This window comes from Anabas testudineus, chromosome 15 (genome assembly GCF_900324465.2).
Source record: "Anabas testudineus chromosome 15, fAnaTes1.2, whole genome shotgun sequence".
Classification (NCBI taxonomy): domain Eukaryota; kingdom Metazoa; phylum Chordata; class Actinopteri; order Anabantiformes; family Anabantidae; genus Anabas; species Anabas testudineus.
In genome coordinates this window covers 9,851,925-9,876,412 of record NC_046624.1, presented here as the reverse complement: position 1 = coordinate 9,876,412, position 24,488 = coordinate 9,851,925, and the positions used below count along the sequence as shown (strand labels likewise).

General features: G+C 41.4%; 2 protein-coding genes across 3 annotated transcripts; both read right to left on the bottom strand.

Annotated features, from left to right (window-relative positions):
* Positions 1-80: 80 nt before the first annotated feature.
* LOC113159798 lies at positions 81-14,318 on the bottom strand. 2 transcript variants are annotated; one of them, XM_026356712.1, is made up of 3 exons: positions 14,093-14,318; positions 1,857-12,001; positions 1,435-1,543 (listed from the first exon to the last, which is right to left on the bottom strand). In XM_026356712.1, the coding sequence occupies exons 2-3, from the start codon at positions 11,799-11,801 to the stop codon at positions 1,535-1,537; spliced, it is 9,954 nt and encodes a 3,317-aa protein (XP_026212497.1). In that variant the 5' UTR covers positions 11,802-12,001; positions 14,093-14,318; the 3' UTR covers positions 1,435-1,534. The 2 variants fall into 2 exon arrangements, with proteins under 2 accessions (XP_026212496.1, XP_026212497.1); XM_026356711.1 differs by having other exon boundaries at positions 81-12,001.
* Positions 14,319-18,467: 4,149 nt separating this feature from the next.
* On the bottom strand, positions 18,468-22,761 carry drgx (dorsal root ganglia homeobox). The gene is made up of 6 exons (XM_026356340.1): positions 22,704-22,761; positions 21,800-21,900; positions 21,135-21,236; positions 19,383-19,555; positions 18,943-19,055; positions 18,468-18,847 (listed from the first exon to the last, which is right to left on the bottom strand). Exons 1-6 carry the CDS (start codon positions 22,759-22,761, stop codon positions 18,468-18,470), a joined length of 927 nt encoding a protein of 308 aa, XP_026212125.1.
* Between the last annotated feature and the right edge of the window lie 1,727 nt (positions 22,762-24,488).

Sequence of the window (24,488 nt, the reverse complement as noted above, 5' to 3'; positions counted from 1 at the left end):
GAGTCAAAACATTCAAACAGTCATTCATCATCGTCATTGAGTATTATTCAATGTTATAAGTAATAAAAAGAAATCAACCTAAGCAAAAATAGTTTATATTTCCTGTGTTTAATTATAATTTTTACAAGGTATGTTTTGATTTTCATGATAAATTATTTAGCTGAACAGTGTACCTTTATTGCCTAAATAACTCTATGTCACAATACTCACAGCAACACAGAAACATTCCCAAACTTTAAAAATTGACTACTGTAAACCCCAAGGACAGCAACAATCACATCAACATAAATATATTTTCACTTTGATACAGTGCTACACAAACTATCTCATCTGCATTTATCTGATTGAGGCTTTGTGTTAAACAATATGTCATGCATCACAAAATGTCATAGGATAGTGTAAAAGTATTCATAGCTTGACAAAAAAACAACATTTTTCCAAGCTACTAAACACCGTAGGCAAACCATTGATGTATAATATACTTCTATGTTTAGGAGTCAGTGACATACTGATCATAGTGTATACAGGAAAAAAAAAATCTTAGCTTGTCACATTCAAAAGTCAAATGGAATGGTAAACTGTAACACAATAAATATCTCAACAGTGAAGCTCCAAAATCAACAGCAGCATTTTCAACAGCATGTCACAGGGACTACAAACCAAAAGCATAATGACACTATTTTCACTTGTAATAGTAATTTACAGACACTTAACTTACTCTAGATAATGATCCTCTTTTAGGTGTTGAACGTTATTCTATCAAATACCTTATTTTGCCACTTGTCTGCTTTACATTATTACTATTTTTGAGATACTAGTCTTTTTCCTCACCAGTCAGACACCTCCATAAAGTCCTCCAGTTCACTCATAGTTATTATATCACAGGGCTGACATCGTGAGTGGGCTGAGTTATCATTTTCACACACTGAGCTTCCTGCAAGCTGGCTGTTTGTGTCACACTGTGGGAACGACTCATTTGAGCCATGTGTGTTGTAAACTCTATTATATGTTTTTTCTGTATCATTAACTGTGTCCATGTATGGTGTTTTCTCTGGGCTATAGCAGTGCCCTTCAGAGTTTTGTCCCATTTCAGGGGCTGGATATCCATAGCTGTGGTTCTCCCTGACAGGCTGTTGGTCCTGATGGAGAGTCACAGATGACCCGTGGGGTAGCACAGAGCTGATTGGTTGGTAAGCTTGGGGATAACCATGATAGCCTTGATATGATATATGATATAACGGTTTGCCAGCTGGAGAGGCCTGGGAAAGGGGCTGTTGTTGCATCTTCACTTGCGTTTGAGGTTGGAGATGAGACTGTGGGTGTGATTGCTGGGATTGAGGTTGTGAAGTGCTCTTGCCAGACTCACGTACATTCAACTGAACATACTTTCCTGTTTCTGGGTCAAAGAAAGTCTTTGTTTTTACTTGAACAGGCACATCCACTACGTAATACTGACCTGATCTGAGGTCTTGAAGCACCTTTCGCTGTGTCAGTGGGTAGGACTGGGGATAACTTGACTCTACATGGTACTGTGTCACTGGAGCTGGGTGGTTGGCATGATGGAGAGTGGGAGAAGAGGGAACATGAGTAACTGTTTTAGGAGCTGCAGTGTGGGATACAGAGCCAGCAGCATGAGGTGAGGCAACAGGAAGGGAAACAAGGGCAGCAGCATGTGGCAAGGCAGCTGGTAGTGAGATCGGACCAGTGGCATGAGGGGAAGCATGGACAGAGTTGTGAGAAGATTGATACTCTGTGTGGGATGAAAGCAAGCTAGACCCCAGTGTTGGAGCATGAGCAAGGGAGACAGGTGGGGAACAATGAGGGGAAGCCACAGCACGACAATTGGAGGAGTGTACCTCAGTGGAGGAAGATGAAAGAATATTGGACTCTTCTTGAGGAGGTTTTTCAACTACGCTACGATCCACTGCAGCTTTGGACAGCTCTTTCTTTATCCTCCGAGATGTCAACCTTTTTGCCCTCTGCAAAGCTTTCTCACTCTTTGGGGGAACAGCTGGAGGCTTGCCCAAAGAACGGGACACATCGCTGCTGAAGCTACAGGCTGATTCTGGCCTGTCATAGTCATAAAGGGCTCGTACATCTGCCAAGTCTGTTGCAGAGGTCGCAAAACTCTCCACGTCCTCTGACATATTGCTGATGACAGACCGGGAGTCGTCTTCATCCAGAGCAATGCTCCTTCTGGAGTACGGCCTGTGTTGTGGGAGAGGTGCTGAGTAATCTTTTGATGAAGTTGCTGGCTGAAAGGTCGAGGATTCTTTGATTGTAAGCAGTCTTTTTAACCCTGTGTCTGGATGAACAGGGGTTACAGCCCTGCGCCTCATTAACTCCTGATCTTCCTCTCCTCTCTCTAACCCTCTCTCCAAAGGTGAACCCACACGGAAATCCTCTCCAAAGTTCTTATGAAAGCGTGGTTTAACTGACTTGGTGAAAGAGGAACCTCTGATAGTGTTATCCTTCACCCTGAACATTGAGGGCTTAGCTCCTAGAGCAGGGGAGGAAGTGTTGGAACGAGGTAAAGATGGAGCTGGTGATGCAGGGGCAGGTGGCCTATAAGGCCTAGAGTCTTCAGTTAGCTCAGGCCCTGATGGATTGTTTCTTTGTTGCCTTTCCCTTGGTTTCCTCTCTGTTTCCTTTGAACTGATGGCATAGTACTGGAGAGCATCCATCATCTGTGCTGCTCTTTTCTGTTCCTCCATCTCAGGACCTGTGTCCATTTCTCTGTGCGCTTCTAACGTTTCTTCCTCTTCTCTCTTTTTAGCTCTGACCTCATCCTCTCTTTGAGATACAACCTGTTCTTGTGTTACTCTCGTCTCCTTCTCTGTCAGTGCTGCATGGCTCTCCTCATATAGGCTGGTTCTCTCGACTCTGGCTTGCTTTTGTTCCCTTTTCTGTATGATTGTTTTCTCCTCCTCCCCCTCTCTCTGAGTTCTCCTCCATTCTTCTTTTTTCTGTCTTTCTCTCTTATTCTCTTCAGTCTGATGATTTGCTGTCTTCTGCGCCTGGATCAGTTTGTTCCTTTCCTCTTCCGAAATTTGTGCAGCTTCAACCTCACTTTGTTTTCTATTCTTTTTCTCCTCAATATCTGCAAATATCTTCTCAATTGACTTGGCTTGACTCTGCTCCTCTATCAGAGCAGCTCTTCTTTTCTGGTCTTCTTGTGCTTCTTTCCTCTGCTGTTCCTCTTGTGCTGCTCTCCTCTGCTGTTCCTCTTGTGCTGCTCTCCTCTGCTGTTCCTCTTGTAAAACTCTCCTCTGATTCTCCTCTAGAGCGGCTCTCATTTTCTGCTCTTCTTGCGCAGCTTTCCTCTGCCATTCCTCGTGTGCAACTCTCCTCTGCTGCTCCTCTTGTGTGCTTCTTCTTTGATGCTCCCCCTGAGTAGCTCTTATTTGCTGCTCCTCTAATACATTTATTTTTTCTTGTGCAGCTCTCCTTTGATGTTCATTTTGAGCAGCTCTCTCCTCCTCATGCTGTTTCAACCTCTTCATCTCCTCATTCTTTTTTATTTGATCTTCCTGTCCTTTGAGTTTTGCTCTACCTTCTTCTACGATCTTCATTCTTAGCTTCTCCTCACAGTCTTTCATTCCTATTCGTTCTTCTCTCTGCCTTGCTCTCAGCTCATGTTGTTCTTGAGCAGCTCTTTCTTCCTCTGTTTGTTGTGCCTTTCTTTGTTTCTCTGCTCTTTTCTCAGCTTCTCCCAGTTTTTCTTGGCTCTCCTTGATCTTAATGGCTATAGCTGGCTGCTCTCTAACTGTCATGTTCTCTTCTTTCTGAATGAATCTTCTCTCTTCATCAGCCAGAGAAGCTCTACTCTGCTCTATCATGTGTTTTACTCTTGTGTTTTCTATTTTTTTGTGGTCCTCTAATCTAGAATCTATTTTTTCTTCCCATTGTTTTGCTCTGTTCTGCTGTTTTGCCTTGATTTCCTCTTGTACAGTTGCACGGTTAACTTGTTTATTTGGCTTCCCCTCCTCAGTCAGTTTTTCAGTCCTCTCATCAGTCTTCATGCTCTCTTTCTTTTCAATTTGCCCTAAAGTTGCCTGTGGACCAGTATTTTTATCCAAATATGTAAATCCTTCATAAGTACTTCTTGGTCTGTTGGCTGCAGTTGATGACAGTTTGTAACTGTTTGACGGATGAAAACTTTCATCAGTTTGATCCATTTGTTCTGTCTGAACCTTTGTCTTGTTTATGTCTGTGAGATGTTGTACATGTGTTTCATTACATTTGACATCTAAAACTGATTTGTCTTGTCTTTCTTTGTCTCCCAGTTTAAACATCCCGGTTTTTTGGTGTTCTTTCTCTGTGATGGGGAATACTATTGGTTTGGGTTCTTTGTTAGCTTTGGCACTCATCTCTGTCTTACTAGGAACATTTCTCTCTTTCACAGAGAGATCTTTTAGGTCAGCAGTGGACACTGGGCGTCTGCTATGGCGAGTTTGGATTAGAGGGAAGAATCCTTCTTTTTTGTTGGGTGCAAATTCCTGAACTGTGTTTTCCCGGTCTTCTGAAACAATTACTTTTAATCTAGCATAGTCTGCAATGGCTGATATCTCAGGTATTGTCGATACCCTTTCTTTTGGTTTACCCTCAGGCTTCTCCTTAACATTAACATTTTCCCTTGCTGAATGTGACGATCTCGATCTCTGATGTCTTTCTCTTATTGCTAAAATGGCTTGGTTCTCTGTGTGATGTGTTCGAGTGTGATTAGCTTGACCTGCCTCCAACTTGTCATTAATACTCTGTTCCTTTGTGGGGCCATCATTCTGTATCGAATCCCACTTACATGCTATTTCTGGGTTTTTCCTTTTCATCTTCTCATTTCCAACATTTACAGTTGATTCCATTGCTTTACTTTGATCCAGAACTATATCTTTTTCTGCCTTGTATGATTCACTGCTGACAACTGCCTTGTTTGGTAGTGAACCAAGAAATTCACGTCCCTTTAAAGCACCATCCGATATGTCGGCAACAGTTATGCTTTTTGTTTCTTTTAACCCTTGCACTTGAAAGTAGTCACCCTCCATTGTTTGTAACTTTGACTCATCTGCTAAATTCCCAATGTTCTCTTCTTTTTCAGGCTTTCCAGATTCAGTTTGAGTATTGGTTACACTGGTTGCATTTATACTGTTCTGTTTATTGTTTATTTTCATTGAATCTGACAGTTTTCTCACACTGGACAATACATATTGTACCGCCAATTTGTCTTCCAAACTGTCCTGCATGTGCTTTTCAGTGCTTGCTGAAGTAAGATTTTCAGTTCTGTCTTCATTGTTTGAAGGACTCATTATCTCTTTGTAACTACATGTAGCAACTTGTTTATGTTCATTAGCTGTGCCTACATTAGAAGCATCAGTTGTTATAAAATGTTTTCCTTCAAGTTTCAGGTTTTCCTTATCAGTTACTGCTGACACAACGCTGATGGCAATGCTGTCTATATGCACATTTCCATCCACTTTATTGTTCTGTTCAATGTTTGGAGATATTTGTATGTTTTCATTCTGAGTTAGATTGTTAGATTGGCTTGTTTCATTGGCTTGCTTTGCTGGTGGTGAGTCATGCACCTTTTCCTCCAGTAGAGGTGCACTCTTGCCATCTATGTTCTTGCTTCCGGATGGGTTTATGATGGCTGTCGTACCTTCTTTCACTGATAACTTGACACTTGGCACAGTTTCAACATCAGCTCTGTAAAAATCATTCTTGGAGTTGATTGGCATGTTCAACACTTTGGCTGTGAAGTTTTCACTGGTATCTGGGGTTTTCCTTTTGTGTGGACTTTGCTCTTCAGCCTTGTTGTTTATTTCATCATTCTTTGGGTTATTTTCTGTGGTCTGTTGTGACATTACAGTTTCTCTCAGTATCGTGTCTTCTTTGTAGAGACTGACTTGAGTTTCGGCCAACTCTCTATTTTTAGCAGGTACAGTGACTGGGGAGGGGATTCCTTTTTCAGCTAGTGGATCTTGGAGTTGTATTTTCCTTTGGGGTCTTGAATTTACAGAAGAACTCTCCAGCTGGTTCTCAGTGATATTCTCTGATCCAATGTTCTTCCTCATCTCTAGAGTTGAGATTTCTTGCACATTTTCCAGACGGCCATTAGTTTGATCCTTCTTCACTGTAGGATGAGTTTCCTGTACAATTGTGCATTTTGTTGCTGCTGTGTTAACGTCCATTAAAGATGCATCATCTTTGCGTAGTTCAGAATTACTGGGATGACTCTTATCTCCATCTGAATTACTGCTCTCTCTCCCTTTTGCATTTATTTGTTCTAGAGTGCTGTTATCCTCATGAATATTGCTCAGAGAAGGCTTTCTTTCTCGTACTGTAACCATGATTCCCATGATCTGCAAGCTGTCGTCAGCCACAGGTCCTTCGTTCTGACCAAAGATCAGATTCAAAGACGGCGCTGAGCTCTCAAGAACAGCTTCATGTTTGCTCTCTCCCTTTTCTGCTGTCATAGGGTTGGAGCTTTCAGCATTTAGAGTGATAGCTTGAAGTGGATCCTCCTTCTTGTTGAGATGGCTAGAGTTCATAACAGGATTGTCTTTAAGACCCTGTTTCTGTTTTCCATAGTTTTCTTCAGTTGCTTCGTGTTTTCCTTTCTTTTGATTTTCCAACATGCCCTCATCTATGCTCATTGCACAACTTCCCATCTGTTTTGCATCTATGTGTGGTTCTAACACATTGTCATTGCTCTTTTCTGGGTCTTTGGGAACTTGTTTCTGTGAATGGTCTACCAACTGACTGGTGCTTGAAGCTGATGTAACTGGTATTATAGCAGAGCTGGGAGGTGAAATAGACTTGACTGGTGCCATCTGTATTCCTGAAGGCTCCATCTGGTGCTTTGGTGTAATGTTACTGGACGTTGTACTTCCATGCTTTTTAGACACTTCTTGTGGTGCTGGCTTCTGTCGTATACTTGGACTACCTACTATTTGCTTGGTAGAATTTTTGGATATAAATCCATCTCGCATACCAAAGCCCTTTTCTTTAATTGCTGAAATCTCTTTTTCAGCATGAGCTTTTATCTTGGAGGTCAGAATTTCCTGCTTGGTCTGCACTCTCTCTTTATGCAATAATGCTCTCGGAGGAATGCAATGTGAATCTTTAGCTGGGCCTATACTGTGCTCTGCTGACTTAGGTTTTCTTTCAAGGGAGGACGGTTTGCTCAAATCAGAATCTCTTTGCTGTGAAAAAACAGTTTGTTTCACAGGGTCATATTTTTCCAACTGTTCAACATTGGGATCCCTCATTTTATCAATAACAGTGTCAGTATTTCCTCTGTTGTTCACAGTAGCAGGTAATAGATAGTTAGCACCGGTTAATTTAAATTCTTTAGATGACTCACTGTACACATAGTCACTCTCTGCCATCCTCTTGTTTTCTATGTTACCTGTTAGAGGTTTTGATTCCTCAGTGTTTATTGTCTCATGTTTATCTAGAGGTAAAGAAGGTATTTCTTTGTCTTTAGGTGAAAAAGGATTTTCTACAGTTGACACTTTGTTTTTGTTTGTTGAAACTGCATCAGTAAAACCATATTTCTCCCTCAGGCGGTCATAATCATCAACAACTCGGTCAGCTTGATCTTTACTATTTGTCTTTACAAGTGATTCTTCCCTCTGTTGGTGCACTTTGATTGCGTAATCTTTTACATTATAATCTTCATTTTTATTCAGATTTAACCTTAAAGTAAGATCTTTGTTGGTAATACTATCCTCTCTTATGGTGACAACATTTCCAGCTCTCTCCTTTTGCTCTCCTTTCATTTTCCTCTTAATTTTGGCCAATTCTGCTTTCGCTTTAGCCAACTCTGTTTTAACTTGCTCAACTTTATCTGGTCCAATTTTGATAGGTTGCATCATTGTTAGTTTTGCTACAGGTTTAGTTGTTTTTCCCTGTATGTTATTTGTCCTTGTGAACTCTGCATTAATTAGCTCCACTTTGATTTGTTCCTTGATCTTTACCTGTTCTCCTTTTCTCTTTTCAACATTTACCTCTTTGGGTTTACTTGTCTGTGTTGTAGATTGCTCTGCATTTACTTGACCTGTTTCAATTGAATCTTCCTCATTTTTCTCTTCTCTGATTTCCTCTGTTTTAATGTTTTTTACTTTGACCTTTTCCACTTCAACTACTTTAGTTGGAGCTTGTTGCTCATTTATCTGCTCTTGATTTGCTTTCTCTGCTTTTTTACTCTCCGCTTTAGTCTGTTCTCCTTTAACCTTTTCTGTCTTGATTTGTTCTGCTTCTCTCCACTCTCTTTCAACTTGCCCTTCTCTTTCTAATTCTTCCTCTACTTGCTCTGCTTTGAGTCTTTCTCTTATGGTTTGTTCAGGTTTCTGTGTTGTCGCCTGCCCAGTCTGCTCTCTTATAACCAGTTCAGTTTTCATGCGTTGTTTTAGTCTCTCTACTTCAGCTTGTTCTGCTTTTACCTGCTCACCCTCTTTTTCTTTTATGTGCATGACACTGGGCTCCTCTACAAAAGTTTTGGGCTCCTCTGTTACCCTCTTTAATGTGGCTTGCTCTGGTTGTTTTTCCATCTGTTCTCCTGTTCTCCTCTCCTCTTTAATGTGTTCTGCTTTAGCCTGTTCTACTCGTTTATGCTCTGTTAGTTCAGCTTTGACTTTCTCTGAACTAGTGTGTCCTGCTAAAATTAACCTCCCAGACTCCACTTTAGGCTGCTCCACTTGAGTCCAAGGCTGAGCTTGTGCCAGCTCTGCTTGGCCTTGTTGTGCTTTTATATGCTCTTTTGTGACCTGTTCAGCCATGACCTCAACAAACTGTCTGTTCTTTACCTGGTTTGCTGTTGTACGAGTAGATGCCATGTCAGGGAGAGATAAAGATTTTTTCTGCATATCCTGTTTAGGTTCTGTTGACTGAGCACTCTGCATTTCATGACCCTCCAAAATTTGCGTATATTGTTTTCTCTGACCCGTTTCTTGCATGACCATAGTTTTGTCTTCATGAAAATAAAGATTGTCTTGGTTTCTATATTCTTGCTTGTTCTGGTTGTTATAACTCTGTTTAAAATAATTTTCTTTAATTTCATTTTCCCCACTGTGTCTATAATATGTTTGAAGTCCATATTTGTCCCTAAATGATCCAGGCTGTTGTGCATAATTTGCTTGATTCTCTATGTTGTCATCTGCAAATGCATATTGTGGCTGTTGGTTGGAAATGTTAGGATTGAACAACCCAGTCCTTTTATGACAATATGCAACATCAAAGCTCTCCCCCAACTCTGTTCTCTTGAGTTCTTTATTTATACTTTGATGATTTTCTACTCTGTATTTGTTTCTTGATAAATTTAGTTCCTCCTTTATCACACCTGCTCTCTGGGAGGTCCGTGGATATTGGTCTTTTTCTATTAAAGCGGTTATCTCTTGTTTCCAAGGAGAGATAACTGCTTTCAGACTGAGCTGCTCTGTATCTGGGCTGTTTGTCTGTCTCCACCTATCCTGTGAGGACACATTACTGTAATCATGTTTGTTGTCTTTAAGCTGCTGAAATCTATCCACCTTTGTGAATTCCCCTCCCACTGTTTCATTAAAATGTTGTTCAGTATTTTCCTCACTTATTAAATATTCTCTGATTTGATTGTTGTCAGCATTTAGCCTCTGCCTTTCTGCAATTGTATAAGATGGTTTAAGCCTGTTCACATCTCCTCCAAGAGATTCTACATGATCTATCATGCCTTGCTTATAGGGAGCAAAAGGCAATAAATGTTCTTGAAGATTTTGTCCGTTAACCAGCTGATTTCTAGGGTAATTTCCAGTTATGAGGCCAGTGAACCCAGCCTGATGAACCATCTCACCTTGTATCTCAGCTGTCTGGTAATTGTTTAAAGTGTGTTCTGGATTCTGGCCTGTATGTGCTGATGCAGGTTGAGAATTTAGTGTTGTGAGTGATAATCCTGTGTTATCATACTGGTTTACATATTGATATGAGGCAGCATTTGTCCTGCTTGCTTCCTGTACACAGGAAACTTGAATGTCTGAATCTGGAAAATCGGGTATGTCTATCACAATGTCTCTAGGCTCCTGGACAGTGGGCTGTTTGTTTTTATCTATAGCTTCTAAACCTTTAAATTTAGTAGGACTGTAGGTGCTTTTTACCCTTTTCCTGTTGTCTTTGAGATTGAAGAGTAGGCTAGTGGCTCTAGATTTGTAGCTGGACATCCTAACATCAGAAGTGGCTCCCCTGCTTTCAGCTCGAACTGGAGGATGTTCCACGGGTTGAGGTGAAACTACGTTCTGTGGGACCCCTGTAGTCTCTCCTTCTTGATGTGTGTGGACTACTGGTGTTAGCAACTGGCTGATGTTAAAGGGAGTTGTGCTTGATTTACTGTTGAAAACACTTTGTGCCACTGCTACTGATGTGTTGCCAAAGGGAATTAAATTATCATTGCTACAAATCACTCCTTGTTGATTTGCTGTCATTCCTGTTGCCACATTTTGCTCTGTCATCATTCTGATTTTTTGCCTGAGGGCTTCTGTGGAGCTGATGGTGTCCTGGACACGTAGAGACATCTCAGTTCCAGGTGATGCAGTTGATGGGCGCTGGGACGGGAGCCTGTTAGTTCCCAGGCTCTGTGTCCGCTTCCTGTGGGGGTAATGACTTGTCAGCTCTGACTCACAGCGTTTCTCTACGGCTGAAGTTTTCTGCACCATTTTGGATGTTGATGTGGAGCGAGGAGGAGTAGGACGAACCCCAGGTGCAAAGCTATTCCTTGGATTTCTGATACCCCTCTCATCAAACCTATATGGACCCTGTGGATGGGTCTCAAGTGAAAGTTCCCTGTACATTGGTGTCTCATACCACTTAGGAAACTCTGAACAGTGCATAAACCCTGATACTTCTCCTTGATTAAAGGGAAACCTGTTATGGTCCCTCCAGACTTTGAAGGGACTGAACTCACTGTGTATAAAAAAGTTAGAGTTACAGTTGACCTGCGCAGACATGCTGTGTTTACTGTGAGAAGATCTCATAAAAGAGGATTCAGAATTCATGTGAGTCACTGCTGCTACTTCAGAGGAGTAGAGGTTGGTGTCTCGGGATGAGAATGGACCAGCTGAAGGGAAATGGCCATTGTTAAAATCTTGCTGGTATGAGAATTCAGAAAGTTCACTTTGGATACTCATCAGAGCTGATTTGTCCCAGCTTGTCTCATCGTTCCACTCTCTGAGTCTGCCATCCGTTCCTGATCCATCAGAGTTAAAAGCTCTGATGAGAGAGGAAACTCTGGAGTGGCTTCTGCGCTGCTGCAAACTCAACTCAGTGGCTCCATTGCTGAGGAAGGACAGATGTTCTTCCTTCAAAGATTTCTCGTGTTTAGAAGTTTCCACAAAGGAGTGCTGGAATGTGGCTGAAATTCTCCCCTGTGTGTTTTGCCCAGAGACCTCCCACTGTGGATCTTTATGGATCTCAGCCCCGTACATTCCTCCGTGGATCCAGTCCTGTCCATACTGCTGCACCCTGAGGCTGAAGCTCTCGTGTGCAGCTCTCTTAAGTTCGTCTCTGTTCTCTCTGTCTCTGCCCAGGCCACCCTGGCTGAAGGCCAGCTGTCTGTCTCTCTGGGTGCAGGGTGAAGACAAGCAGTCTGAGTCATTATAAACAGCCTCATCTCCAATGCAGAGACTCCTGAATGCTCGATCCGTCAGATTGCTTACTTCACGGTCAGTCTCATCTAGAAAGGACCCTCCACTAGAAGTGTCGCTGTAACCTCCATCACTGTGTTTTCGATGACCACCATTTTTTCGGCTTGAGCGGCGCTTCTCAACTGAGGTCATCATGCAGGCTCGCTAAGAAAGAGCTCTGTCCTCAGTTGCTCATTCATTCATGCATACGCAGACCTCAAAATTATACACTGTGCCTGCTGCTGGAGCTGCAGGACCCAGATTTGGGGCCCTTGGTCAGGATGTTGTACAGCTAGTAGCTCCTAAGGCATTGTGTCTTTTAGTTGACATCTGTCCAAAAAGTCGTAGAACTTCTCCTGCAGAAGAAAAAGAAAGGAGGAACCAGAACTTGACCATGTGCTCACATTAACATTCATCTAAAAAAACTCTTTATTAGTAGTGTTTGAATTATGCCTGTGCTGAATTTTCCACTTTGATCCAATAGATTTATACACACATTTTATTCTTTGATGAGAGATAATTTCAGAAACTATAATACATTTGACGTGGTGCTTAATTTATGATAGCTGGCCTAGATAAGAAGTCTTTTTTTGCATTGCATAAAGCAGCAATGTACTGTATGTGCTTCTGAAAACAGCCCTGTAAATCCTTTCATTCAATCGCTGTGACCTTCAGAGACATGTTGTGAATAAAACTACACTGTTGCTAGGCGAAGTAAAGACGGCCTCACGTGAGTTATTTTGGGGAAGCAGAACACATCTTTAGACTCAGATGACCACACGCAAAGACGCACACACATTTGTAGTGTTAGGTGGTTTGTCTTTGCATTAAATGACAGACACTGGTGATGGTTTGGTCTACACATGTCACATTAATAATGTTTTAATGTCAATGCGATGTTTGAGAAGTTAGATCAACACATTTCATTAACTGTTTTTGAGTGTATGAGTAAACAAGTCTACTTAGAGCTATCATGGACTGAAAACTAATCTTGCAGTAAAACTCATTTGGTTTTACTTCAGCGCAGAGAAAGCATTTGGAAAACTACTTAAAAGCGCTTCTAAAGTGAGATTTCAGAGACATTAGAAGTTTACTGCTAGTATAAGTTTAGAATATCACCTGAAACATTTTAATGTGTCATTAAAATGTCCCATTTAAAAGAAAGGTATAGTGTGGATATTGCTCACTCTGTGCAAATGTTTCATAAATTAAATCGGTTTTTCTTTTCTGTAAATCTGAAACAGGAAAGGCCAATGATTGAGTGTTATGACACTCAGTTTACTGTAATAAATGTTCTTGTTCTCAGTCACCACGAGTAAGGTAGGGTTTTTATATTTATTTCAAAGAATTTAAATGTTTTTAAAATTATACTTTAAAAATGAACCCAATCATTTAAAATAAATTTCAACAACCTGACAATCAAATAATTTGCCTTCATATGACATGGCCCCTCTCTTGTAATTTTAAAATTAAATGTTGGTACATTAAGAGGCAACTGGGGCGTCATGGGTACGTTCCGGTTAAATTTACTGCAGCTGCCAGGCAGCCGTCACCTTGCTCAGAATACCCATCAATATCCTCTGACCTGGAGGCCAGCCCATGCGCATCTATGGAACAGTTACATGCCACAGTGCTGCACTGCTGGGCAAAGTCAATAATCAAAAAACTGGGGCAGAGATGAAAACAAGTTCTCATGTCTGCTGTGGTTTTCTCCCAAATTAGAAAATCACAGCCAGGTGAGGGAACATCTTTTATAGTTGCACTAATTTTAGGCATTTAAGCATCAATTTGTAGCCATTGAAAGCTTAAAAACTCACTATAAAAACACTATAATTTTCACATTCACACACATTCTGTTCAGTAGAGAAATATGAATTTACTTGAAAACAAAGAAGGAAAATTAATGCTTTAAAATTAAAGAAAAATTATGCATAGTAGTCATTTCCCAGAATTTGAGACTTATTTGTAACAATAATCTCCATCGTCAAACTGCCAGGATGATTTCTGTTCATTCTTGCATGTGACAAGTTTATTTTTGTCCAGTGACAGGCCTCCAACTCTAAAACCTGACACCAACAAGGCCTTGTTTTGAGAGGGATTTAGCTCCAAATGAAGACTGAACAGCAGCAAATCAGTAACTCCTGAGAGCTGAAAGGATATGACTAAATGTTTATAAATGTCAGCATCTGTCATCAGAATGACATCAGAATCTATTTTATATCTATAATTTGGTGGGTGGGTGGTTTCCTTTTATAGATCTGTATGAAAACTCCACTGTTAAAATTAAATCTAACTGAAAAAGCATTCATAAAGGTAAGGTTAGGTATAACTATTGTTTTACTTTTCTCCTGACATCTAGTTTTATTTTAATATTAGTAATATAATATTATTAACTGTCCCTCTCCCAAAATTAACAAAAATGCAGAGTGAGTGAGATTATGTCTTACCTTTCGATTTTAAAATCCATAGTTTGGGCCTTGCTGTAAACTCCTAAGCTCCAACTCTCCAAAAAAAGGGCCCTGCTGATCTGATCCCCTGTCACCTCAACAAGCCCCCTCTGATACCTCTGGCTATTTCTACCGACAAACATCCAAAGCGAAAAACCTCTGTACAGTTCAGAGTCACGTCTTTGAGCATCTGACCAGAGCCAGGTAGGGGAACTTGGAGACCATAAAAAATAGAGGAGCTGTCCCAGAGAGAGCGACTACCACAGGGGACAGAATGAGTGCTTCAGCTAGCATGCGGTTCTGCAAGATCCTTTGGTGTCGAGTGTCAGCTGGATGAAACAAACAGCCTCTCAACTATTTATAAATCTGGACAGCTAAATGTTCACCATTAGGAGCTAGAGCTAACTATCAGCAAAGCGGGAAAGTGCTACTAATAGATGAGGAGGTTCTGGGGTCTAAAGCAGGAGAAAAACCTAATTTCCAGAAGATGTGTTGTTATTGTGAGCGTTGGGTGGGTGGGTGAGTGGGTGGGGGTGCAGGAGGCAGTGCTGCGTGGGTGCCCCCCTGGGAGACATAAATAACTCAATTGCCTCATACTGGAGTGTCACCCTCTTCGTTAAACAGAACTGAGATCACTGTATGGAGAGTCAACAAGTGGCTCTTGGTGAATACTCACCTGCTATCGTCACCACATACTTAAATTAAGCTTTTTATTAACCCGCTGACTGTAATACAAAAATATTTGAGCAGATTTGTCACATTTTGTTAATGATTTTACTGATATTTTTTAATATGTTTGAGTTGTTATACTCATGTCTGTCATTATTTAAACTCTGGTCGTCTAATCTCCCTGGCTACGGCCTCACTCACCCCCAGCAGAAAAGGCCATAAGGCAGTGGCAGGGCATGGCTTATGCTTTCATAATCCGCCCCCCTCCATCCTTCTCCTTACACCCTCCCCTCCTGCAGCCCACTGCTATAATAGGAGATTGCTGTAGCAGATAGTTTCCTGGGATTCTTGGCGGGTGCAGGGCCAGCCAGGCAGGATGATGGACACACACACATGGGCCTTAATGGAGACGCACTCCTCCACATATGCCCACGCAAGCACACACATACACACAGATGGTTTTCCATACAGCTCACTAAACTTCAGGAAAGGCTGAGGTAATCACTTTTTAACTAATCTCTTTTCTCCTTTTTATGCAACCTCCGTCTCCACCCATATTTAATTCTCCACCACCATTTTCTCCTACTTTTCTCTGTCACTCAATAACATCCATCCCCAATCTTCTTTTATGATGTAATCAGCGTCATAGATCTCAAACATCATCATGCACCTTGTTTTGCTGCTTACTTTTGGGCCCTCAATACTCAGCACTTGTTAAAAATGGTTTTGATTAATAAAATTTAATTTGCAAAAACTTCCCTCAGCAAAAATTACGCAGCGTGTGTTTATCCACAAACCTCAATTTTGCCACTGAGGTTTGAAATGAAGCCTGTTGTTGGGAGCCGGGGGAAGTTTCCTGCTCACTAAGTCCCTCTAGTGGACAAACTAAGAATGAATGCCCAATTCCATGTCTCTATCCTGAAATCGTTTTGCTTTTTTGATATTGATATTTGATTTATCTTTGTACTACTCAATGCAGTACTTTTTTTTTAAACTACTGAGCACTGTAAGCATTGATCACAATCGCTGAGGATGCTCTTCCCTGTGCTGAGTAAGGAGGAGCAGAGCTGTGGCTGAGGCAGACAGCAGACAGGCACATTACTTGCTGCATTAAGATATGCTTTGTTTGTATTATCTCCATTTAGAGATAAGCTTAATTGATTCTAATTGATTGGGTTATTGATTAGCTCTGTTGCAGGAATTAAAAGCACAGATGATAATGTAGCAGATATTTTTGTTCTTAGGTGTACTGGGCCTTAATGCACTCGAAGCCTTAAATAGTAAAATTTAGGTGTTGCATCAAATGACAGGCAAAAAAAAAAGTATGTATGTTCCAGTCTTTCTTGAGCAAACTGTCTTTTTCTGTGTGACTTATATTGTCTGTGTGTCTGCGGATGGGTGCGTGTGCACAACATCTCCCTGTTTCAGGACATATTTCCCCACATCCCTGCAAAATATTTCATTACTGCAACAAAAGAAGCCCATTAACTGCAATGTAAGAACAGAGTTCAACTGCTGTCCCCCATATTCACCATGTTTGTCTGCTTTTCTGGCTGCTCTCCAGCTAATTTGATATAACAATGCTCAACAAAACCGCCTCAGGACTTTTTTTAGGTGACAGAAAATTATCAATGATGCCACATGCACAGCTGAATGTCAACACCAACTTGACTTGTTTATGAAATATTAAAGCAGTGAATTATGGGCACCATGCAAAACTTAATGATGATCGGAGTCATTATAACTTCAGCATCCTTTGTTTTGGCTAATGATTAAATTCTACAACTACTGTATTCAATTTTGGAAAGATTGAATGTGTTTTTCACGTCTTTGTATGAGTTGGCTAGAGTCTGTTGTCCGTATTGGTGCATTTTTGGAAGAGAAGCTGATTTGTATAAGGATATTGTGTTATCATTAGCTGCCATGTCACAGGGCTTAACATCTTTGCTCTGGAGCTCTCTCGTGCACTTAAAGCAAAATCATTATATTAGGACCTGATGTTTTTGGTAATGTTATTTTAGGCATGAATAGAGGCCACGAATCACCTGCTATACAACATGCCTACAATACAAAGTTACCAAATATATAAAGATGAGCCATGATAGCTTTTAAAACTTTATTTTGACAGAATTTTGATGTTTCTGCCTACAAGTGCCAATTTATTGGTTTGGATTGTGTGGAAATGTCATGTGCCAATAACATAAAAACCCTGTGATAATGGCACCAGAGAGTGATTCACCGTCTGTGAAAAGTGTCACTTTATTGGAATATTTGTGGGATATTTACAAAATACACACACAATGACATGAAAAATATGATTTGAGTGCTCAGTGCTCTTTGCACAACCTGGCACGACTTCTGACATTATCTCCCTCTTCTATGTCACCAGGGTGTCGCCTCATCAATTATTGAACCAGTACTTCATGGTAATACATAATTTCTTATCAATTATTCATGATAATGTGTGTGTAGTTTACTTAATTGTGTTATTGACTATCAAAAGTAATTTCCTGAAAATCCTCAAGGACGCAAATTGAATCAGCCCAACTACTGGTTGTGTGCGCTGCGGTTAAGTATTCTCAGACTGATCAGCTGTTCCTTTATTCAGGAGTCACTCTAGTGAGGAGAGATATTTAGGAATAATGAATCAACAAATGTACAAATGCCTGCGATAAACTACTGTGTCAAAAGCGTGTTGATGAACATGATGAGAGCTTACATTTTAAAAATGTAAATTCAACATTAATAAATAGCATATATCATGTTTAATATGGTTTATTAAAAATGCACGGAGAGGAAGAGAGAGGCCAGGCGTTTCTAAAAGTAAATAAATAATAAGAGTCACGATTGCTCTCCTCTCCCGGCTTTAAGGGAAACTGATAAATAATGTATCAGAACAGATGGCTGGAGAGAGAGGCAACAGGAGAGAAACATGAGCGACTACATCTTTAATTGTTTTAAAGAACATGTCACAACAGGATTGGTGTGTTCCCTGTCTGCTGGCGCTACAGATGTGCTAACAGAGTGGAAGGGACAACCACCGCTCTGTCACTGAGTCTGTTTCAGCCCGCATGGGGCTCACACATGAACATACTCTGTTCTGGCACATGTACACATTTACACTAAAAATGACTGATTAATATTAAAGTGCGCTTTCACTTTATAATCAAAAGAACGAGAGGCCAGTGTTTGAGCACACTGACCTGATGGCATGAACATCATATTGCCAAAATACAAAATCCTCACCGCTGTGCCATCAGCTCTATACTTACAGTTTACATGCATTAACATTCACAATGTAAGCATCTGTCCTCTTTATAAAAAATGAGAGGAACTGAATCAGTATTATTTATATTCACATTATGAAATAGCTCTTTGACGCACACATGTTGTATCTATGTTGTCCATCAAATAGAGTCCAAGAGTGCATGAAGACAGATATTGATCCAAAACCACACTTGTGCTTTTATGGGGATAACAAGGCCCCCAGATACTCAGTATTTCTCATAAACAATAATAATTTACTGTCAAATAAATATTTTAATGTTTGCATCCACACATTGTAATATCAGCAAAGTCTTTCCCAGGCTGTTTCTGGAGTTAGTCGGTTGTGCTTAGTTGCTCATGGGACCACAGTAGAGTAGCAATAACAGGCACGATCACACAGATTTAGAGTATCAGTACATCCACCTTTAAGTCCAGCGCCTCACTTTTTCTCCAGTGGGTCCTTGGAGCAGTGAGGGTGTTTGTCAGGGCTGCCGCCCAGCACTGGGACCTTGGTGGCTGGGCTGGGACTGGAACGCTCTCCCCCTCTTGCCACAGCGCTGGGCACCTCGACGGCAGGACCCACCGAGGGTCTCGCAACCCCGGCTGCGCTCACGCCGACTCCGGACAGGACTCCCACGCTGGCACCGGGTCCAGTTGCCGCACTGAGCAGGTTGGCAGACTGCAGCACAGCCTCTGAATGCTCACGGGCCTTCATGCGCAGGGCGGCTACGCTGGCTGTGCGGTTTCCCTGACAACCATAGGGCGGCAGGAAGGACAGACCCATGGGATCAGAAACACAGCAGGAGCACAAACCATTACCTGAAAAAAAAACAAAAGTGGGATGTGTAGTGAGACAAGTGAACCACCATCAAATCACTCCAGATATTCACCATATAATAGAAAATGAAATGTACCTTTCAGTGTGGCGACCTGTGAGAGGGCCTGTGCGTAGGTGGCAGAGTTAAGAAGCGTGCCTGGTATACAGGATGGGAAGAACGGACCACCAGGACCCACTGTTCTGTTAATACTGGAGAGAAACAGATATAATTTATCTAATTATCTGGTGAAAAGTTTAAACTGCCTAATTATTCTAATAATACACTAATAATATACTGTTTCTAAAAATAACTATTTTCAGATTTTTCTTCTGTTTACACTTCAGAGCTGGGTTTCTCTGTAGCTTTGACTGTTTAATCCTCAGTTAAACAGAAAGAGCATTGCTTCTTAATATTTATTTCCATCATCTAAAACTACCAGTCTGGACCCACAACGTGTACATCACAGATTTCTCCTATGAACAGGATACTGTTTAACAACAGCGACTGCTAACAATAATCTGTCAGTCTCCTCTCACCTCTGCTGCATCTCCAGTGGTTCTTTTTGCTTTCTGCTTTGGTCCACTGGGGACTGAGAGTTGATGCTGCGGGATGGAGGAGTACCCTCACTCATCTGCTCCTTCCCTCCTTCAGGATCGGTGCTCCCTCGCTCCGTCTTTCTCCACTTCGCTCTGCGATTTTGAAACCAAACCTGCATTGAAAAAAAAAAGAAAAGGGAAGACAAAAAGAAAAACAATTCAATTTTTCATGACCCATTATTATTTTATGAATCAAATGTAACTTCATATCCATGCCAACACTTCTCCAGCTTTTAGAATATCACAAACAAATCACAGAACACATATCCACGTTGTGTACTTTTCTATTTTGTTTGAGCAAAGTTTAACCAAAAGCTTTTGGTCTTATATATCAAGGGGCGTTTGAATGTGTCACACCAGCGCTCTATAGTCTCACAATCCACAACTTATCCCAAAAACTTCACAATCCACACAGCTGAGAACATATAGCCAAGTTCTGCTATCTTAATCGAATGAAGGTCACTGCCTATAACAACATTTAATTGAGCAATTTTTCATTATCATATTTTAATGACTTCCCACTGACAGTTGTGCTGCCCGAGAGAGAGGCAGCTATGATGAAGTCGTTTATTTCCCTATTTAGTGATTGTTTGACAACATCAGATTCGATTAGGACTTGGTTCTAGCAGGCATTAATCATGATGTGTGAATGGAGGTTAGAGTCGGTGTGCATGTGTTCAGCATCCCTTCTATTGTATGGGAGGTATAAACGATGTCAACAGCCAAACAAAACACATGCATTCATTCGGCATAAAGAAAGGACAACATTTTGGTGGCAGGACAACAATACAACCAATGGACTTATCTCACCCCTGCACCTTCCAGCTAGAAGTCGCGCCCCCCCACACACACCCATCTCTGAATGGGCTATAATTGCTCCATTAATCTCAATTTGCGGCTGCTCTTAATGCGGGGGAGGCCCATTGACACTTTACAAAAAGGGGGGCAACAACACTACAACAGAAAGGAAATTTATTTTCTAATAATAATGTAAGTTTAATATCCCTGCATACTGCGGTGGATTCATGTTCAGATTTAATAATAGGAATGTGGTAATCGGATTAGGAGGGGAATAATTTGTTTACAATCCCTAATTTACAGCGCTGGATTCCATTATCAACCCCGCCATTGGGTTTAAGCGATAGTAAGATGACCCTGGGGAACAAAAGGCAAACTATTATATTTCCCACAATTAGATCTGTGCGCACAACAAAACCCAAAAGCAAATCTGGAATGCAGGAAATTACATACAGGACACATAACTTAATTACATCTGGCCAAGTTTATAACCGCGCATATGTGCGGGGCAGGAGCAGAATATAAATTGCCAAATTTAAGGTGCGTGTGTGTGTGTGTGTTTGTTTTTAAGTGTGTGTGTGTGTGACAGAGAGAGAGAGAAAGCGAGTTTTGGAGGTTGCAGGCTTTGCCCTCTTTTAAAGCACATATCGTTTCCTGTGTGCGTCGCGGAAATGGGATGAGTATGAATGATGTATTTCCACCTTTGAGACGCGGACAAATTAGTGAGGAACATTATCGCTGGTTAATTATGAATGACCGATTAATCAAGCTAATCTAATATTCACCATTATGTTGATGTTATTAAAGCACATCGCAGGAATGACAGAGTGGCTTAATTTAGCCTCTCCGGGATGGTCAAACGTGCCCAGGACACATTGCGCTGCTGCAGCTCACCTGCACCCTGGCCTCGGTCAGGTTGATCTTCATGGCCAGCTCCTCCCGAGTGAACACGTCCGGGTAGTGAGTCTGAGCAAAGACAGCCTCCAAAGCCTCCAACTGCATGATCACAAAACAATACTTCATATACTTTTTTTTACTCTTTTCTTCCTTTTAGTCCTCATTGTTTTCCTCATCCCCTGAATTCTACTTCAAAATCATTTAAAAAAAAAAAAAAAAACCTTAAACTCACTTTTACATCTGACAGAGAAAACATACTATGAGATGAAAATGAGATGAAAAAGTAAAGAAGTCTAAAATAGGCTTAATTGGCATCACATTTCCTGCATGCGTGGAGTGGGCAATTTACAGTTGAGCCCACGCAAGATCTCCAAAAGGTCGAATATTCATTTCTAGAGGTTTCCTAATCTTGTATTTTTATTTTCATATGTGTGAAGCGATGGTGTTACTTCCTTTTAGGTTGACATCGTATCAAACTAATTATGAAGGCCTTCATTTTTGTCATGATACTTATCAGTTAAACTCAGTTAAAGCCTCTCGTTTTGAAGACTTTGCCAACACTTTTATTCTTTTACTTTTAATGCAGTGACACGTGTTTTTTTTTTTTTTTCTTTGCTAGATATTTCTTATCCTCCACATTTGAGTCCTGGGAAATAATTTACCTGTTGCAAAGTAAATGTAGTTCTGTTCCTGCGCTGTTTCCTGCGTAGGAATCCATCATCAAAATCAGCCGGGGCGTGGTTGCCAAATCCGCTGGAATTCACTGAAAAAAAAAAAGTTTATTAGGCAGGATTCAGTCACTTAATAAAATAATAAAAGAAGGTTTATAATTTCAGGTTGATGTGCAAATTAATTCAGTAAGTGTGTTCATGTTAACAAGAAAAACTTGGATTTAAGAAGATTAATACTGGCCAAAGCAGACAGCGCTCGAAAATGTGTTCTTTGGCACATTTTGTATTTCCATTAGTTGCATGAAACATTGATGTTGGGTGCCTGAAAGAGACCATGGCGGACTAAGAGCCATGACATCTAACATCTGTGCCCGGGACAAAACGCCCCCTCTGCCCCGGGGCCAAACCACCAGCACTTTTCACCAAAATAAAAGCCAGCAGATTGAGACAGCGGAGAGAAAACAAGGCTTAACCCTTTGTAACCACTTGAAATAAGTGGCAAAGAAAAAGAAAATGATAGAAATATTCATGGAGCTCATTCAGGTTTTAATTTTAAAGCTGCGAACAATGAGTATTTGCAGTGCTGTGAAGATTACTGCAGCAAAAATAGGAAAGGCTTTTCATTTGCCACTGCAGAAAAATACATTTTCCCTTTACAGGCCCGCGTCTTTTTAATCAGATAATCGCTTAGAATTAAAAAAGAAAACATCTGCTCGGGCCTGTTCTCAGTCCTCCAACAGACGCACACACACAGACTCACTCGCTGCGCGCAAACACGCATCGCTTGAAAACTTTACGGGCTCTGGTTTTCAGAGATGCACTGACAAAATAATAATAATAATAATAATAATAATAATAAAAAACTCGCAGCTGTATGGACCGAAAGCAAACTTACACGTGTTGGAGCGGCAGCACTCTCCGTCCAGCTGAGGCGGACAGTGAAAGTAGAACATCCTGGTGCGTCTTCGGAGCTGCGAGAGTGAACCTGGAACAAGAGACAAAAAGTTTCAACCCGAAGCCTCAGATCAGGCTACAGTGCCGTGTAGATCTGGTGGTGGAAACGCGAAAACAAACGCGAAATCGTCCGAAAAGGAGGTGGCACCGTGCGCCACTTCGGGAAATTTAAAGTTGAAGTGAGAAAGAGAGAGAGAGCATCCTACCTGCAGGGAGGATGCTGATGTGAGTGAGTTTCCGCTCTGGAGAGAAGTGGCTGCTGCTCTTCCACCGACTCTGACTCTTTCTGGGAGTGTCCAGATTGTGCTCTCTCTCTCTCTCTTCCTCTCTCTCTCTCTCCCTCTCTCTCTCCCCCACACACTCCCGCACATACACATCACACCTCTACATCTCTCCGTCTGCGAGTCTCTCTGGCAGTGTCCAGATGTCTCTATAACTGTATAACTGTCTGCAGAGTGTTGAGGCTTTCAGCTAGTGTCGCAGAATCTCACGCCTAATTGCTTCTAATCGGATTATCATGGCTTTGTCTGTCTCACCCTCAGCCCCTGGTGTGCGTGCGTGTGTGTGTGTGTGTGTGTGTGTGTGTGTGTGTGTGTGTGCGTGTGTGTGTGTGTGTGTGTCAGAGAATGAAAGAGAGAGGGGAAGAGGGGCGATATACCCAAGGTGGCAAACGGCAGCTCTGCTCTGGTGCCAAAAATTCATCACAAGTGATTGTTATTCCAGAGTCAAGCATATTCCCTAACCATAAACATGCACACATACCCGCTGCACTTTTTTATTTGGTTCTTTCATATATTAAAAAAAGGAGGATGACTGCTTTTGGGTTTTAGATTGACTGTCGGGTGGGTTAATTGCTCGTCAGGGTGTGTTAGGGGGTCCACTTTACAAGGGGTTGCGCATGTAGAACACTCACAAGGCCAAATTTTTGATTTTGTTCACAGCAAGGGGTCCTGCGATTTATTTCGCTTCCTCAGATAAATGATCTGCTGCGGGACCCTTTCAATTAGTTTTAAAGCGCATCTGGGACGGCAGAGCGCAGACGCCATGCGTCTCTGAGGTGGAAGCAAAATGAGGCTTCGAGAAGCAGCTGAAATTTAGAAGAGGAGTGCGGGATTGGACTAAACCACATAAAGTGCAGAAAATCCCTTCTAATGGCGCGTAATTGGTTCTGTAATATCATTACAGGCGGATAATGGCCAGTTACAGGGCCCCGCGCTATTAAGGGTTTCCCTGGCGTGCAGCGTTTATGTTATTAAAGGGGGAATATAATGATATTTTAGTTATTAAATGCGCGTAATTAATTTATGCACCACTGAAAATAAAGTTGTTATTATGACCTCGGCGAGGTGCGTGGAGAAAATTGAAATCAAATAACGGTTGATAACTTTATCCCAATATTTGGTCTAGACAACTCTGACAAGAGTGCAGGCCTTCTGCTTCCTGTCAGCGCCTTTCCTACCCATCCTCGGATGATTGCCTCAGTGGCTAAATGAAATTACACTCTCGTCTCCGTTTGTTACCAACAATTTCACATGTACACTTTTAGCAGGTTGTGCACATTTTGGTTTGGTCATTTTTTTTATTTGTTATCTACCACTTACATTTCAGGAGCTTGGTCAGCTTGGTCATCCAAACTCAGGTACAACTCCATAATGATCTTTTAGACAGTGGGCCTAACTTTTATCAACATTTCACACATCACATTAAACTGCACAATCTCCATGTT

What these genes read in the sequence shown, in the direction of transcription:
- LOC113159798 (XM_026356711.1), bottom strand. Translation starts at nt 11,801, where the DNA reads ATGATGACCTCAGTTGAGAAGCGCCGCTCAAGCCGAAAAAATGGTGGT.
- drgx (XM_026356340.1), bottom strand. Translation starts at nt 22,761, where the DNA reads ATGTTCTACTTTCACTGTCCGCCTCAGCTGGACGGAGAGTGCTGCCGC. An exon ending in TGACCGAGGCCAGGGTGCAG is followed by an intron (nt 19,556 to 21,134) that starts GTGAGCTGCAGC and finishes TTTTCAATGCAG; the next exon opens with GTTTGGTTTCAAAATCGCAG. An exon ending in CCACTGGAGATGCAGCAGAG is followed by an intron (nt 19,056 to 19,382) that starts GTGAGAGGAGAC and finishes GTTTCTCTCCAG; the next exon opens with TATTAACAGAACAGTGGGTC.